The following is a 17,354-nucleotide window of genomic DNA, read 5'->3' on the forward strand; positions in this document are numbered from 1 at the left end:
AAACTGTATGTATCCAGGTTTGTTGCAGATAATCATAATGCAGGATATTTTGGATGCATGTAGGCTGCTCTTGTATTGCTGCCCCCATCGTTACAAGTCTCATCTTTCGTTATGAGTACTGTATCTGATGCCATAAAGGTCACGGCGCAGGCCCAGGGCAGGGCGGTGACACAAGCGCTCAAGCAGGGTCCCCGTGCCGGTCCTGGCATATGTCGCTTGTGATCTGCGGGCCCAGGAAGAGTCGGCCGACTCTCTGGCTAGCATCTGTCCTACACGGTGGAGGGGATGACCGGCCCTGCTCCTGCCTGGTGGTAAGGAACTGTCAGGTTGAGTTTCATGACACACCAGCTAAGCTGGAGAAATGAAAATGCAAACATAATTTTCATGTCAGGCTGCATAAGAGCCGACGGTGCTGAGTTCCACCCTGCAAGGAGTGGACAAGATCCACTCTCTGGGCTGCGCCACCCCGCCCCGCCACGATCGTCACGTCCTCGGCAAACTCCATAACCAACCAGAGCAGGCAGGAGGACAGGAAAAAGAGAAGGAAAAAAATCCAAAAAGCCGCAACCCCTCTCAGTGTGCCAGGCGACTGTTGTTTACAAAACAGACATGTCTAAGATTGCCCTGCTGGAAACTTCCTTGTGAAGGCTCAAAACAGGAATTAATACCCTTTGTGATGCCGAGCACCTTGAGAGTCTTTAAAGCTCGTGTAATGAGGGGATAAGTCTCGGCAGGGGGTGCGGAGGGACTGTTATTGTCATTGTAACTTAGAGCGGAGGCAGCTAACTCACTCGTTCAGGATATTTGCTCCCTAAAGCCTGCACTTGCAGCGATAACAAACTCTTCTTAATAGTGTGCAGTGCACCAAAGCTATAATGAGTGCTCCATTGCTCCCTACTCCTTGTCAATGTCTCTCTGGGCTTTGACTGCAGCCAAAGGAGCGCAAGAAAGACATAGTGTCGACTTCTCACGCATCTCATTTTCATACTAATAATTCTTTGTCTGGTTTTGGCATTACCATCCTGAGTGATGCATGCACAGAATCAGAACAAAAATTGCACGAGCGCTGTTTGAGAAAGCACCCATCAGCAAACATTACTTTTGTAAGACAGAGTGCATTTACTGCCACGCGTTTCATGCATTCAGCAAAATTACTGCATCCAGGGGAGTAGTATTTATTTCAGCAATAACTGGGCTACTATAATGTGCAGGTATAAGACCACCATATCATGCCTAGCACAGGGATGTGATGATATTTATGCTTTCGGACACATTTGGGGTGTGGGAACACATAATCTGCAATTTAGTGGAGAGTGCCACTAAATCGTCAGTTTAGTTGTGAAAGTTGCAAATTGAATTGATGCAAAAAGTCAGAAAATAGCACAAAAATAAGGTAGCACTTCTGCCCCACGTGTTCAAAAGAACAAAATCATATTTTTTGGGAAAACTGCCATAAAATAGACATACAAATGGAAGTTGTAGCCACTGGGGAAGCCACAGTTGCTTTTTAAATAAAGGTAATAAATTACTTGCGGTGTGAAACATGTCCACAAAACAAATATAAATGAAAATAAACTACAGTATATAGAAAAAATATACATATTAAATATATACACACACACCAGTGTTATGTTAGTATTAATGAGATACTATTATATTTTTTATTCATATTTTGAATCGTTTGAATTTTCCGATTTCATTTCGGATTTAGTTAACGTTTTAGTAATGTTGTTGTTCGTCATTTTTATTTTTTATTATTAAAAGCATCTCAATTTTAGTTTTTAGTTATTTTTGTACTTCAAGTTAAACTAAATTAAAATGAGAAATGTTGCCTTGCCAACAAGCTGAAATAAAAAAAATTAAAATTCAGTTAACATTTATTTTATGGTTTTAATTTTAGTTTTAGCTAACTATAATAACCCTGATACACACAAAAACAATGCCAAATTGCAAATATTCAGAACAAGGTCAATAACGTGATGACGTGCTCTGAGAATTTCATCAGAAAATCATTATTGACTGAGCAAAATCAAAGTCAGATGGAGGAACTCTGTGAATTCCTCATCACAGAGATGTAATGCTAGATCTGAGACGAAACCGATGGGAGAGTCAAAACAAAGCCGCAGCTGGCATTAGCTGTCAGCCTTGGCAAAATGTACTAAATTCAGAAAAAACGGCAGCAGCAAAAACCAACGAAGGATGATGCTACGTGAAGAGATCAGTAACTATGTAATGACCAGTAACTGGTATCCAGGGATGTCACCACAGACCAAAACACAAGACACAAAGTCAACCTCATCATAGGGTTTGATGCTAATCTAAGCTGATGTGGTGAACAGTCAGAAGGCAGTTGTAGAGGAAATGCGATCGCTTGAACGGACCCTTGCTTTTATAGTAGGTCGCACCGCTGCCATTCCTAATTGACAGACGCTTTAGTATTTCACATCTGCTACGGCTTAATGAGAAGACCCCTGTTCGGCGCTGTCCTTTACACAACTAACTGCTTCAGTCATCTGACCTCATCCAATAGCCTGAGTCACCGCCATCTCAATTGAGTTCCTGTCAGGAGATCTCTTTTTAACTTTCCCATTGAGCCTGACAGTCCCACTGTGGTATACAAGGCATTAAATAAAGCACATTGACTTTTTCTCCCCTGATTGCTGGCTAAGAGAAAATCATCGAGGAAGATCAGATCCTGTGGAAAGGGGGAGAGTTTGACGTGTTTTTTCAGTTGCACCTAAATGTGATTTTTACTGAAGGAAGAGGTTTTATTTCAGCCAGTGGAAATGGTGGAGGCATTAATGGCTTGCGGTTGTAAAACATGATTTTCCAAGAATAGCAGAAAAGACATTGCCAGTATATTCTTACAGTCTATGAACAGAAGAATCTCACTAAAAATCCCTTTCAACCACAATCTAGCATTTGGCATGCAAATTAAACATGATTTTAGTAAATAATGGACATTTCATTTACTGATATCCTTCCAATTTTGCTCAGTGAACAAATATAGTCAAAAGGGATCTTGAGCAGTGAGATCGACGTTTGCTTGTTTCTAATGCTTTAAATTGGGCAAGATGGCCTGCAATAACGGAGCACATTCAAAATTCAAAGACCAAAGGATTGTGGGTATCCAGTGTTTGAACCTGGGGGGGAAAAAACAGTTAGCCATGCATCTTCCTTAATCTGAAGAAGGTCTTCAAAAATCACATGAACATGAAAACATTGTCAAAACATCATTAGTGTCAATGTACACAATTAGCCCATAGATGTTTCGATTAAAAGCACATCATACAGTTATTTAACAGATACATGTACACCCGCCATTTAAAAGTGTAAACACCAAAACAGTGACTGCATAAAGGTCACCAGCACCACACAAGTGCTCCACTAACACAGCATGCGCTAATACAGTCCTACTGCACCTACTGCAGCACTAACACAGAGAAGCCACGTCACTTCAACTACCACCAATTCACCAAACAAAAAAGAATATGTACTAGTGTACCAACCAATACGCCACATATCTGGAAATAATGGAGGAACGAAACACACAGCACATGAAACACGGCACAGACACGCGCGCACTTACGTACACGCACACTCACACTCAAGTCACGGACATCGAACGGCATGTGGTTTGGAGATCAAACTTACAGGCACGTAAACTGGTTGAGCAATCATGAACAGAGACAGAAGAAAGTGGGAAGGCCCTCTGAAGACTGTCCATGTTACTATGTACACTGCCTGACATGCACGAGCAGTCGCGCTCAGAGTGCCCGCAATCAAAACAACATGCCAGTTTCATTCGCTTGTAGACGGACATCTTGGCTACAGTCATGTGTTGGATGAGAGGAGAGGAAAGCAGCAGGTTAATGGCAAGGATCAAAAGAGTTTTTCAACCAGGGAAGTCTGAAGGTAACTTTTTCAAAAACAGAAACAGAAAGTGCAATGCCTTAGCAGCAAGCACTGACAGACTTGACCCGCAGATGGACCACTGCGCTCCTGCTTGAAATATGCTTCTGATTTCGTTCACACAGCAGAAGTGAAGTTCGACCCGAATTTGAAGATTCATACCAAATTGAACTTTGAAAACGTCTAATAGAGGGCTTGTTTAGGCAGGAAGCAGTCGTCTCATTGGGGTCAAGCTGTGCCCTAAGGCTGATCATGTCATAAAAGGTCAGATATGACAATATGATCAGGGGTTGGGGCAAGGGACATTCAGGCAGAGAGGAATGAGTGAATGTGTTCAGCAGCCTCTTTGGATAACATCCTCTGTATCTAAAAGAGAGGATCACGTACCTGTATCCCATCATGCAGCAGCAGGTTATCGGCATCACAACGTGCTACAGGCTCTAACGTCAGCACTCTATTCTGTTGGTCAAACTCTGCTCAATCAGGGATTGGTTGGGATATTTGTGTGGTAACATGCCAATATGCTATTTCTTCGGCCCCTGATTAGAAGATGCTTTCACATGCATTGCGCATTTGATTCAAACATACAGTGCGTGGAGTGTATGTATGCATTTTTTTTTGGCTCTCAAAGGAGCTGTGGTGAGAGACTATAGCAGCATTTGATTGCTGTGAATCGGACTAAAAACAGTCCTTGGTATGCATTCTCCCGGTGCCACCTCGCTAACGGACCATAATCAAGTCTGGCACCCTCAAAAGAGCAAACAATCCACAGGGAAAAGCCTGCTTTTGACTTCCATCTGAGGTTATGAGCCCGAATTAAGAGGCCAATTTCAGTTGTATGCTGGAAAGAGAATACGGTAAATGACTTGGCCTTTAGAGCCATAACCTCAGGGGCTGTTATTCGCATAGAACCATGCAGAATAGCTGAAATTAAGAAGAACAGGCATGCAGTGGGAGGCGACCGTGTTCGTATCTCTTGAAACGGCAGCCCGGTCAACTGTTTACAGGGCTGAAACAGATTAAGGCAATGTAAAAACATGCAGCATTGGGGCTTCTACTTAATTTCATGCTGAAATATGTCGCTTCAGAGTTTGAGGGTTGACATTCATCGGAGTACATAGCATGTGGTTATGTTAGTCAGTGAGAAATGGAGGGCGGAAGAGACACAAGACATGATGATGTGAGTGACTGAACATGACTACACAGAGAGCCTAATCACCGAAGCCTCTTTAACAGGACAACCCAATTTAGCAAGAATGCTCTCAGCACCCCTAACATCTGTCCTCACCCTACAACGTCCCATAATTCAAAGCAGGCTGCATCGTATGTTAAAATACTAATGGACAGGAACATATTTGCAAGCTTTACGTATGCACATAATAGCCTATTTTGAGCTTATTCTTACAAGAAAAGGAGTAATATTAGATACAGTGAAGCCTTGCATGCTTAAAATACTTAAAACAAACACACCTCCATCTGTAAACCAATATAAAGCAAACAACACCATGGCTCCTTGGGGAGACCTACATAAAGAAACCTAGGTGACAAGTAAAAAGACCCTACATTGCACATTGGCTGATAGCAATCTTGCTAAATAGGTTTATGAGGACCTCAGTGTTCCCATTCGGTTCCCATCTAATTTGTGGAACTACAGTGGCATCTAGTGGCCAACGTTGTGTATAGCAAAGGTCAACACCACCATGCGCCTAACGTTGAGATGCACCTATCAGTGAGGGCAGTGAGTAAAAAAGGACCCAACTACTGAAAAGAATTGAAATGCAGAACATTTCAATTCTGCTGATGGTTGTTGTGTCGTGTAGACAGGCTGGGCAGGGGCCGGGCGGTGGAGACAAAGGGGAGGCTGTAGGCAAGAGGGAGACCAGATTGTTTTGATTGTGTTTTGGAGACGATGCTCGTTAAGCCTAAGAATTTGAAGAACTTCCCACAGAGCTGAAAATACAGCAGCATGCAAAATTGCCTCTGACAGTGAGGGGACAGATTCAAGTGGACTTAACCTCCCCCCTTGGCACTCGTGAAGTCCATGACTAATAGTAGCAAAATCAATCGGTTTGTTTGACTTTTCAGATTGTCATGATCATGAATCTAGCCATTTTGGGTTTCATTGAGTTTCTGAAGGGTCAAACAACCTTTGAAATGAATCTCCGATTTCAGAATGGTGCTGTGAGTAAATCTTTGGGAGGAATTGTGTTATTGGTCACGGCCTCATTGTTCTCTCCTGTTAAAGACTGGATTGTAGGGGGTCAGGACTGGGTCATTTTGAGGCCAGTAAATTCTGCTGTATTGTTTTGGGCTGAGGACAGTGGAGAGATGAGGTGTAGGAGGGATGCAGCAGCTAGACTGATACATGCAACATATATATAGATATAGATATATAGAACTATTATCAGAGTGAGACAGTCAGACAGTCAGACTGTACTCTGGCCACAGGAAACCCGTTTTTACTCACAATATGTCACTACCAGTGAGAGGTTTAAATAAAGAGGCGGTATTCCAAGGCAGCAAGGAAGAAAATACATCAAGAAGTATGTCAATGACCATAAAGGGTGAAATAAAAGAACACAACCTTCCATTACAGCAATGGAAACCTCATCTCCTTTACTGTAAGGCTACTGGCCTCTTCTTAGGTGACATTCGGTTTTGGGAGGGTGCATATAATCAAAAACATTTAATTGGGGTGAAAACAAAAGAGAAAAAAATGTATATGTATATATATATATATATTTTAGCCACTGTGTAAAAGTTTGGGGTTTTGGAAGTATCACAGTTTCCACAAAAATATTAAGCAGCACAACTGTTTTCGACATTGATTATAATAAGAAATGCTTCTTGAGCAGCAAATCATCATATTAGAATGACTTCTGGAGGATCATGTGACACAAAAGACTAAAGTAATGATGCTGAAAAAAAATATTTTTACATTCATTCATTCAAAAATCAGCTTTGCCAAACAGAAAACAGTTATTTTAAATTGTTATAATATTTCACAATATTACTTTTTTTTACTGTATTTTCGATTAAACTAATGCAGCCTCGGTGAGCATAAGAGACTTCGAAACATAAAAAATAAAAAAGAGAGTCTAAGTGTTGTCAAAGTGCATCATCTGAAACAACATATATCATTTTCAAATGATGTAGATGTACACATAAACATAAAAATAAATAAATAAACAAGGGTTTGCAGCTGTTTAAGTGTGCACAGTGAAAGGTCACTGGGAATGAATCTGAATTATTCATCTTGTGGCTAACTGGTTTGGACAAATGCTTATATAGGTCACGTAATAACAATGCATCATTCCAACATTAATGTTAATGCATGCTCTACTTAACATAAATATTGCTTCATTCTATGAAGCCAAGATTAGCAAATGAAAACAAACATGTAGGTGTTGCCGCATGTATATATAATTAATAGGGTGTTTAAGGAAATATATTTCTATCAAATGATATAAATGTCTGCAGGAGCTGCTCTGACAGTGGACTACACTCTGAGCTTTTAATCTCTCTTCTACTTCAGTGCCTTCCTGTCAGAAAGTGTTTTCACCGGGCTGAGGCAGCGGGACATGACAGTGGTGCGTCCGACCGGCACTTGCACTGGGCGTTCTGGGTAAACAGGGTGGATATGATTGGTAAAATGATCCTGAGCCAGGAGTGTGTTTTCGGTGTGTCTGGCGAGGGTGGGCTAAGCTGCTCTTGCCTTTTGTTTTTCCACCTGACTGGTGTCATTACCTCTGCCTCTCCCCTACTGACGCCACCATGAGCTGACAGCCTCTCTCTTCAACCCTGCTAATCATGTCATTCCCTCTCTACATCTGTATCTCTCTCCACCATTAGCATGCTGATGACTGGCTTTCCTCAAGAGTCTCACTCTTTCACCTTGTCATCTTTATCCCTCCTTTTCTACAGTTCATTGCTTTCTCCTTATTCTTTCATATGGTTGTTCTCAAAGTGAAATTAGTAGAGCACCTTAGGGGCTCTACTAATTTTGCCCATCTTTTTATAGTGATTGCAAGGCAGCAATGTGTTTTGTAGATAATTGTGGTCTTAGACATGACATCAATTTTTTCACACATTAAGAAATTGAAGACTAAAGTGTGAAAATCTTCCACTGACAGCTGAACACTATCATTCAAAATGGAAACAACTGTGATGACATCACTGTAATATTTTCATTCTGAATTGCAATCGGTTATCTCCATTACATCTATTTGCATGCTGAATTGCAAATGGTCTCATCTTCTTTACACTGCTGTCAAAAAGCTTAGGGTCGATATGATTTTGTTTTTATTTTCTGAAAGAAGTCTCTTATGCTCACCAAGGCTACATTTATTTGATCAAAAATAAAGTTACAACAATAACACTGTGAAATGTAAGTACAATTGAAAATAATATTTTCAATATTTTTGAATATATTTTAAAATGTAATTTATTCCTGTGATGCAAAGCTGAATTTTTAGCTTAGTCTTCAGTGTCACATGATCCTTCAGAAATCATTCTAATCATTCTAATATGCTGATTCATTGCGCAACAAACATTTATTTTTATTATCAGTGTTGAAATGATAGTTTTGCTACTTAATATTTTTTTCAAGGATAATTTAAGTTAAAAAACTGATTTTTTTTTGTTGTTGTTGGTAATATAAAAGTCTTTACTGTCACTTTTGATGACAGTAAATTATCATTGGGTATTTTCTAAATAAAAGCATTTATTTCTTTAAAAATCTTACCCTTTTGAATGGTAGTGTTTTTAATCAGTTATAGCTGCACATGATTAAATGAGTGTGTCGCAGTATTTATCAAAAAGTATGTGAAAATACTCAAGATGACCTACTGTTTCTGCTAAGATTCAGCAGCATACATCTGATTTACACTTTACTATCCTATAAGGCCATGGGAGTCATAAAATTCAAGTAGTTGAAAAAAAAAAGGGGGGGGGGGGGGTTGTTAAACGATTGGCTCTTTTCAAGTGTAAGCACTACAGTAATAAAGAAAGTTGTTGCTAACAACTTAATATTAATGCAAAGTTGGATTTGGTTTTTGTACATAATATGCGAGTAGAAAAGCAAAACTGAACTTAAAAAACAAAATCAGATTTGTTTGCTGCCTTGCAAGTGTTTTTTGTTTGTTTGTTTGTTTTTGTTTTTTGAGTCTGACATCAGCCTATTATTTTATTTACAATATGTAACTTTTCCAAAAAAACAACAACCTACAATTCAAGACATGTTACACAACGTAGCAGTGGCCTACAAAGTGAAAAAGAGTCGGCAGACACTTTCCGTTCAGACATGAGGCGAGGGATGGTCGGGTGTACTTACTTCTCTTGCAGCCACACTTTTTAATCCTTTTGGGATCTGTGATGTCATCATGACATGCTTTGCAGTAGAAAAATGCTCTGAAGAAAGACAGTAAAGAACTGAACATTCTGCTTCAAGTGTGCCCTTTCAGTTTTCACTTGTATTTAAAAATTACAAATTAAATTCAAGAGCACAAGTAATTTTGATGGATTGAAGAGATGATTACCTTTTCACTTCTTTGGCATCACTGGCGATAAAGAATCCCAAAGTCCCCTCCTGCATCTTAACGTGATTTCCCGGGTTGATCAGAATACTGTTCAGTCAGAAAAAAGGGTCATTGTCATTAACATAAAAATCAACCTTGCACATTCAACACTCTAATCAAGAGGAATGGTACACGTGTTGAAAAGACTGATGAGAAAACATGCATATACTGCATCAAATTTTGATACTGGAATTGTACTTTTGTCAAAAAATACTGCAGGGAAAGGGACCTATTCAAAAATAATGCTTAGGCCACTTGGTTTCACACAAATACAGTACAGTACACAACAGAATGACCAGCCCATTTTAATTCTTTTTTTTTCTTTCTTATACTTAATTAGTCTTGGTGATGAGATAAAAGAAAGAATTAAAATTGGGGCGGAAACAGTCTAGGCGTTCTGGTCGACAGGCCTTCAGAAACTCATGGTGTGAGGTCTATCGCCACACAGAAGCGCAATTTAATTCCTTCTTTAGTGCAGTGGAAAGCAAGGGAATGACCAGCCCACCAAGGTGCATCCCGGGTCTCTGAAACTGTGGCAACAGCATAACTAAGCCAACACAAGCCATGCAGTTTAACAAGAAAGCGGAATTCCAAAACTCTTTTATACTCTTTTATTTCCAAAAATGGTAATATTGTTACCATTACATTCGTAGCATCAGCTAATAAGCCATGGTTATTACTTTTATTATTGCTGTTGTGTAACCTAATAAAAAAAATAAGCACTGACTCTATGCCACCAATAATCAGTATCTGTTACTCTGACAGACTGAATTGTAAGGTTTCTCTGATATTTTGTATTTTTATTTGTCATGTTTAACGTTACTGACTATTATATACAGATATGACGAACTGCATGTCATATCATCTTGCTAGCCAATATTAACACTTTTTGTTTTACCTGGGAGTACCTTTTGCTGCTTAATATTTTATTTATTTTTTATGAAATATGACATTTTGTAACAATGTAAAAGTCTTTACTGTCACTTTTGATCAATGTAATGCATTGCTGAATAAAAGTACTAATTTTTTTATCTTTTTGAATGGTAGTGTTTACATACAAAACATGTAAAGATGCCAATTGTAAAATGAAAACTGATAGGTTTCATTTTTTTCTTTTTAATATCAAAAAGACAAAGCATTCTGAATCAAATTCAGTAAATGACAGAATTGTTTTGGTTGACGCAACCTTTGCTCTGGGTTTTGGCTCCTAGCAATTGATCAATCCCAGGCTATTGTGAACAAATACCAGTCGCTGTCAAACCTAAGCTAGCGCTGTCAGTGTCTCTGTGACTTCCCTTGGTGGGCGAGGAATTTTTTGATGTTTATGAATCTAATGTCAGCTTCTGCCTTTTTTTTTTTTAGGGAGTCTGGTTTGTAACTGTAGAGGTTCAGCAGTGTAGACAGAGCCACTGCTGAACCACTGTATCATTCCCCATTAATTAGACAGAGACAAGACAACACAACATAGCCATCAAAGGTTGCCATTTGTTAGGAATCGTCAATGAATTGAGTGGTGGCTACAACACTTGACAAATGCCCAGTCTGACAAGAGCGCCAAGGCCAGAGAGCCCAGACGAAAGGGAAAGGTACATGAAAGACCATCCTATTATTCCACACTCAAAATGGTGGCCAGCATCATTGGCTCTGAAAAATCCATATACTTAAATACCATTTGATACATGCAGTCTATCAAAATCCTTTCCTCTGGGCTCGTCTAAATAACTACTTCATCAGAAATGAAGGCCAAAAGAGGGGGATTTAATCCATCATAAAGCATATTGGTTGGTCAAGTAATGAAAATGTCAAAAGCGCTCTGTCTTGCATGAAATCATTGTGCTGGGTTATTTATCACTGAGCTTTATATCTGATTAAATAGCCCCCTTAGCGAGAAGCAGCACATTTGACATGCTGTTCAGAAGATGAATACAAACAGACTCATTCACTGAGATACTCGCACACATTGCTCCCCAAATTTGAGATTTTCACACCGTTTGACACTTATGCAATGGGCTGATCACAGACCGATTGCATGGAAACATAGGCTTCCGTTCAGACCAAACCTCATATTATGGGAAACAAAGCAAGCATCACACAACACTTGACAGAGCATACGGGCATGCGGTTACCAAGAGCATCACAACCAAGGGCACATCTAAAAGAGAGCAGGTGCAGCCATCGCACAGCGGCACGTAGATGCAAACTGTTGCAGTAACTTCTGTGCAGTTGGATTGTTGTATAGAACACCAAACTGACAGGAAGTGACCTCACTTCATAAACATCTACTCAGAGACGCACAGGCATTTGGGGACATGATGATAGTTAGTTCCAGACAAACACACACACTGATCGACCATTCAGTCACACACTCGCACTCGTCAGAATCAGCATCACACACACAAATACAAATCAGTCGCTCCAACACACAGAGACATACAAACGCAATACAGTGTTAGAGTGGTAATGACAGAAAAGGCAAAGATGGTCGCCATGAATAGTGTGGCCTTTACTAACCAATCAGTGTTTAGCGTTTATTACTGCCGAATTAAAACTTGCCATATTGAGACACATCAGTTCTTAATGGACAAACACTAGTATTTTCTGATATATAATGCACTGAGTACAGCGGTTTTCCTATTAGGGCACTTTTCTTGGTGCATTACAAAAAAAATAAAAATAAAACCCAAGTACTGTTCACATGGAGAGCACAACGCTGAAAAAGACACGGGCAGAAATGATTTGCAGCTGATGAACACTGAAAAATAATCAAAAAGGAAAGGAGAATAGAGGAAGTCGAGAACAAAAAAACAGAGACGAATGAACATGGAGTGGATAAATGCTGTGTTGATATGTGAAAAGCACAGACGAAGAAACAAGTGAATCAAACAATAGTAACTACTCTCTCTGCCTGCAAAGAAGTTAGTGCATTAAGCACAAAGAGAATCACAATAAGAGAGATAGCGAGAGATTTTGGCCATTTTTGAGAGGGAGGTGGAACAATATCCTTAAGTTTTTCTCCCACAGTTGATCTAAAGTGTAGAGGGGTGAGATAATGAAGAGGGCATACCGCTTTCTGCTTCTGCAAACAACAAGAAAACATTATAAATCATACATAGACTGGGAAAAAAAAGGAGGCGAGGTGTCAGTCATCTGTATCTGCACATTAAGATCAGAAAATGAAAAAAAAAAATCAGTCAATCTCCAAAGTAGAGGGCAAAACAGTCACTTTCATCATAAAACCCCCCCCCCAAAAAAACCCGCTTCACATTGGTTAACTCGTCTGTCCTACAAAGGAAATATTATGGTCTAAATCCCAAAGTGCGCTTCCAAGTTTAGACCAGCCCAGGACACCAAATTGAGAGTTACACTAAAGTATAATGTTGTGCCCTCTAAAGGTTTTGCCATTATGTGAGGTTTGGTAAAGTTATTAACCAAAGTTTAACAGCCATCCATTAGAAAGTAATCAAATTATAGGAACTGTATTACACCGAGTGACAGTAAAAAATAACTTTAGTTTTACAGTCGTTCGTTGCGTGTGTTGTCACGAAGAATACTGGACATGAGTGGCACGCACTATAACGTGATATTGAGGAAAAACAAGGTTCTGTGTTACACTTTTAGCAGGTGATTCATAAAGAGTGAAAAAATTTAAACTAGTTCATAACTGTTCTGAATACAGATCTCTCTGAGAGACAATACGGCAAAACCGGGTAGTGGTAGGCGGTATGGGCAAAATCGTATATCACAGCATGACTCATTTTTAACATGGTAATGGTATATATTACAAACAAGAAAACTGTTAATATATTAAATCACCATATGTTAAAAGCTATTTTGAGATAATCCAGAGAATTAAATACTTCACAAAAGAAATACAATTCATCTCATTTGATAATTTTGTCTTTTAACTTTGAATTTATTGGAAAACCTAAAAAAAAAAAAAAAAAAATCATACTTCGTCAATGCAACTGAATGGGAAAAAAAAAACATTTGCATTATGTCACGCCTGAATAAAAAACAAAAGATTCAAAACTATAAAACTAATGTTATAAAATGGATAGTTAAGATTAAATTGACTGGATGAGCCACATTAAAATACCCCTTAAATATTAAAATACGTAAAATACTCATTGGCATTCCATATAAATGCTCCTTGCAATGTTGCCACTGTAAACTCTGCATTTTGCCTAACAAATATCACTTAGCAAAAACAAAAAAGTGTTTTTTTTTTAAACTTGTTTGGCATACATCCCACATTTTATTGCATGGACTGCTCTGTGACACGTAGCTGTCCTAACCAATATATCCATCTACTGTAAAATAAATGGTAATGTAGCATATTTACACACATTTCTAGTGTTCCATAATATATACTGTCATACCACCAATCCCTATTAAAAAACCAGGTCTTCTGGCTGATATTTTGGTGTGTGTGTTTTCAGGCCAACTTGTGTTCTAAACCACACTCATTAGTACACACTGTACACAAAATGCATTAGTAAGAGTTACAGTGTACAGAAACATTGGAACACAGGTTGTGGATGTGGGAAGGGGTGGTGGGATTTGGCAAAGTCGAAGTTACTGAGACAGAGTACTTCATGTTATTAGTTCAAATGGGTCACTTAACAGAATGCCACAAGAGTGCTATTGATAGAAGGCTCTTTACTCGGAGAGTACACCCTCATCAATACAGCATAGTGAGTCTGAGCAGATGTCATGGCTCTTTGGCTTCACGGTGACTTTTACAGACAGTGATCGGCAATTGTGATGCTGTGAGGGTCGAGCTGAGGCGAACTTCCTCCAGTGACAGAACATAACATGCTGCTGTCTCAATGAGAGCGATTTCAATTTGAAACCAGATTAGATTACTTGCACAGAGATTTAATGATGAAAACCTGCCAGCCTTTTCTTACAACATAATGTCTAGCAAGTAAAAAAGGATAACTATACTGAAGGGGGTCTACATGACCAATGAGGGACACAACTGCTTTGCCCCTCTTTGGTCAGTGTATTGTGAATGGTGGAGTTGAAGACCAAATGGGAACAAACCTGCTTTCCCTCTGCTCTGACTTGTACTCAATAGCGATCAATAACAACTTGAGCTTCACATAGCACAGCCTGAAACAAAGAATAGACATTTAGTGTGCTGAAGTCATCATTTAGCTATTTAAATTCATAAGACCCATTAAATGGTCCTAATTAATGTTTATCTAGTGCAATCAGAAGACCCTATTACCATGAAATCTCATTGGTTCAAAATTTTGCTTTAAACATTAAACATCAAATCTGTTCCAATTGGCTGTGATTGTGTCAAGTAACGGTTTTGCATTCAGTGTGGACAAACAAAATTAGGACATGTGATAGTTCAGGTCTGCAGTAAATTTGGCAGTATATTAAAAGGCAATAATTTATGATATTTACTACAATGTGCTTGTATACAGAGTAATGACATGCTGTAAAGCTCCCATGCTTTAGAGCAGAAGCATACTTACTCACAAACTGTAGGAAATGAAAGCCCCACAAAGGCACTGGACAGGTACTCAGTGTACATTTCATTGGCCACTCCCTCCAGATAATACTTCTGCCACGTGTCCTCCTCAATCTGCACAGAAAATACATTTGGATTCAGATACGCACAGTCAGGGAGGACAACATATTTCATTTTATGGGAATGGCTAGATAGCAATCAGAACATGTTTAAACATTTTTACAAAAAGACTCAAGAAAATTATATCTGACTTAAAGGGATAGTTCACTCAAAAATCATGTTATCATTTGCTCAACTTCCTGTCTAAACCCATAAAACTTTTGCTCATCAACAAATTGAGATATTTTTTATGAAACCTGAGTGATTTATGTGTCTCTATTAAAAATCCATTCCACCAAACCATAAATAAATTATAAAAGAAAACCATATGAATCAAGCACTTTAATCCAAGTCTTCTGACAAGTCACAATTGCTTTATATTATATAAGGAATTGTGTCTCTTCAGAAGATTTTAAGATTGAATAGATTAAATGTAGGCTTTTATTCACATAAAAACACTGATCAATAACTCATACATAGAGCTCGTTAAATACGGTAAGTGGAAAGTTTGATGCAAAAAAACAAAAACAATGAGGTTTGTTTACCATATTTGATGTAGACTATGTACATGTGTTTATGTGAATAAAAGCCTAAATTAATCTGTTTTTCATATTAAGTAAATGTGTCTCTTCAGAAGACTTAGATTAAATTGCTTGATGCATACAGATTAATTTTACAATTCCTTTATGAACTTTTTAAAGTGTGAACGTTTTGGTGTAATGGATTTTCAATGGAGGCACTGAAATCAATACTACTGAAGTCTTATGGTTCTGGAATAACATGAGAGTAAATAACTGACGACTGTTTTTGGGTGAACTATCCTTTTACAAACATGTCTTTCCAAAAATCTTCCAGTGAACAAAAAGCTCTAGAAAACATAGGTTGAGAAAATGAGGCAGTGTATCTACTAAATGTATGGTATATAATTCTTTCCCTCAAAGCCTTGTTTTCATGTGCATCAAATTACATATGGCATCTACCCTGACTAAGGTGAATAATCCCAAAGATGCATTGTGCACAGTCTCATACCATGAATAACATTCATGCAAAACACAGCTTAAACATGCCTTACACTTTGAAGTTGCTCTCTCATTTTTTCACACCTGTAACATTTCAACCTTTGTCAGACTTCGAGAATAAAGGCCAGGCATATTCCCGTGTCAGAGCTCACAGCTGGTCTCTTCATCATCCTCTCATTACATGCGTCTCAGGATGTGGGGCGGGTGGGGCTGTGATAAGCAGCAGGGCTATTAGGCAAACACTCTGCCATTAGCCAGCCATCTCACCCAGCCAACGTCTGTCTGACAGACAGTCAAGAGAGACGCTTTCAAAGCCAGGCCCGACTCCCTTTCCCACTGCCAGGCTAAGAGCACTTGCATTCTGGGCAGGCATCTTTTAGGGCGGCACTAATGGGTAGAGATTTGTCATTTAGTCCTAAAGAGATGGCAGCCATTTACTGCAGGCTCCCTAAATTACCCCATGCGTTTGCGCCCTGCCTGTCAGTGCTGATGTAAGTGTTGCGGGCGTGTTCTCTCGCACCCACTGAACAATTATTTCCTCCAGTCCCTCTAGAGAGCCCGATCCAAAACCCCTCTGCTTACTGCTTTTTTGTTAAACCTGAAGAGATAAAATATTCATGCTGAACATTCTTGTGGTTTTATTTGTAGCGAACGGCACAACACATCACAGATTTATAGTTAGGACAACAGATATAATGCAAATGTGTTTGTGGCTGTGTGAATGTGTGCGTCTCTGGGGTGTGGGTCTCATTAACACCTCTCGGTAACACCCTTCTGCTCTGCTTCCTGAATGCCCACTCAAATCAGTCATGTTGCTGTCTACTCCACCGGCCCTCTCTAACCTCGCTCCTGCAGCAGACAGACTGCCCTTACACTCTCACACATTGTCTGTGTTATCTTATTTGGGTATCACTGTGCCTTATGTGAAATTGCTGATGGAAACTGACTGAAGATATTTCAGACGAAAGCCTACAAAAACACCTGTGCTGTTTAAGCCTACACACAAGCACAAGAAATGTTTGCTAGAAATTTACTATACCACTAGAGAGGCTTTGTTATGGTTGCCAATTAAAGTTAAAGGATCTACCTCACGATTATTGAACATTAAACATGTTGATAATATTTATTTATTTATGCATGCAGTAGAAATTACATTTGCATTACAGAAGCGTAAATAGTACCTGCTACTTGATATATATATATATATATATATATATATATTTTTTTTTTTTTTTTTTTCAAAATTTTTTTATGAAAAGTAAT

The 17,354-nt window shown here is 38.9% G+C and overlaps 1 protein-coding gene across 1 annotated transcript in view; it reads right to left on the reverse strand.

Annotated features, from left to right (window-relative positions):
• Positions 1-17,354, reverse strand: part of LOC107589535 (calcium-activated potassium channel subunit alpha-1-like) — a 287,488-nt gene that overhangs the window by 44,187 nt on the left and 225,947 nt on the right. Inside the window, 7 exon segments of the mRNA XM_016278007.1 lie at positions 3,655-3,828; positions 6,380-6,388; positions 9,245-9,321; positions 9,450-9,536; positions 12,553-12,564; positions 14,535-14,603; positions 14,978-15,087. Coding sequence (XP_016133493.1) covers positions 3,655-3,828; positions 6,380-6,388; positions 9,245-9,321; positions 9,450-9,536; positions 12,553-12,564; positions 14,535-14,603; positions 14,978-15,087 — 538 coding nt within the window.

Source organism: Sinocyclocheilus grahami, unplaced genomic scaffold (assembly GCF_001515645.1).
Source record: "Sinocyclocheilus grahami isolate Dianchi unplaced genomic scaffold, SAMN03320097.WGS_v1.1 scaffold117.1, whole genome shotgun sequence".
In the NCBI taxonomy this organism is placed as follows: domain Eukaryota; kingdom Metazoa; phylum Chordata; class Actinopteri; order Cypriniformes; family Cyprinidae; genus Sinocyclocheilus; species Sinocyclocheilus grahami.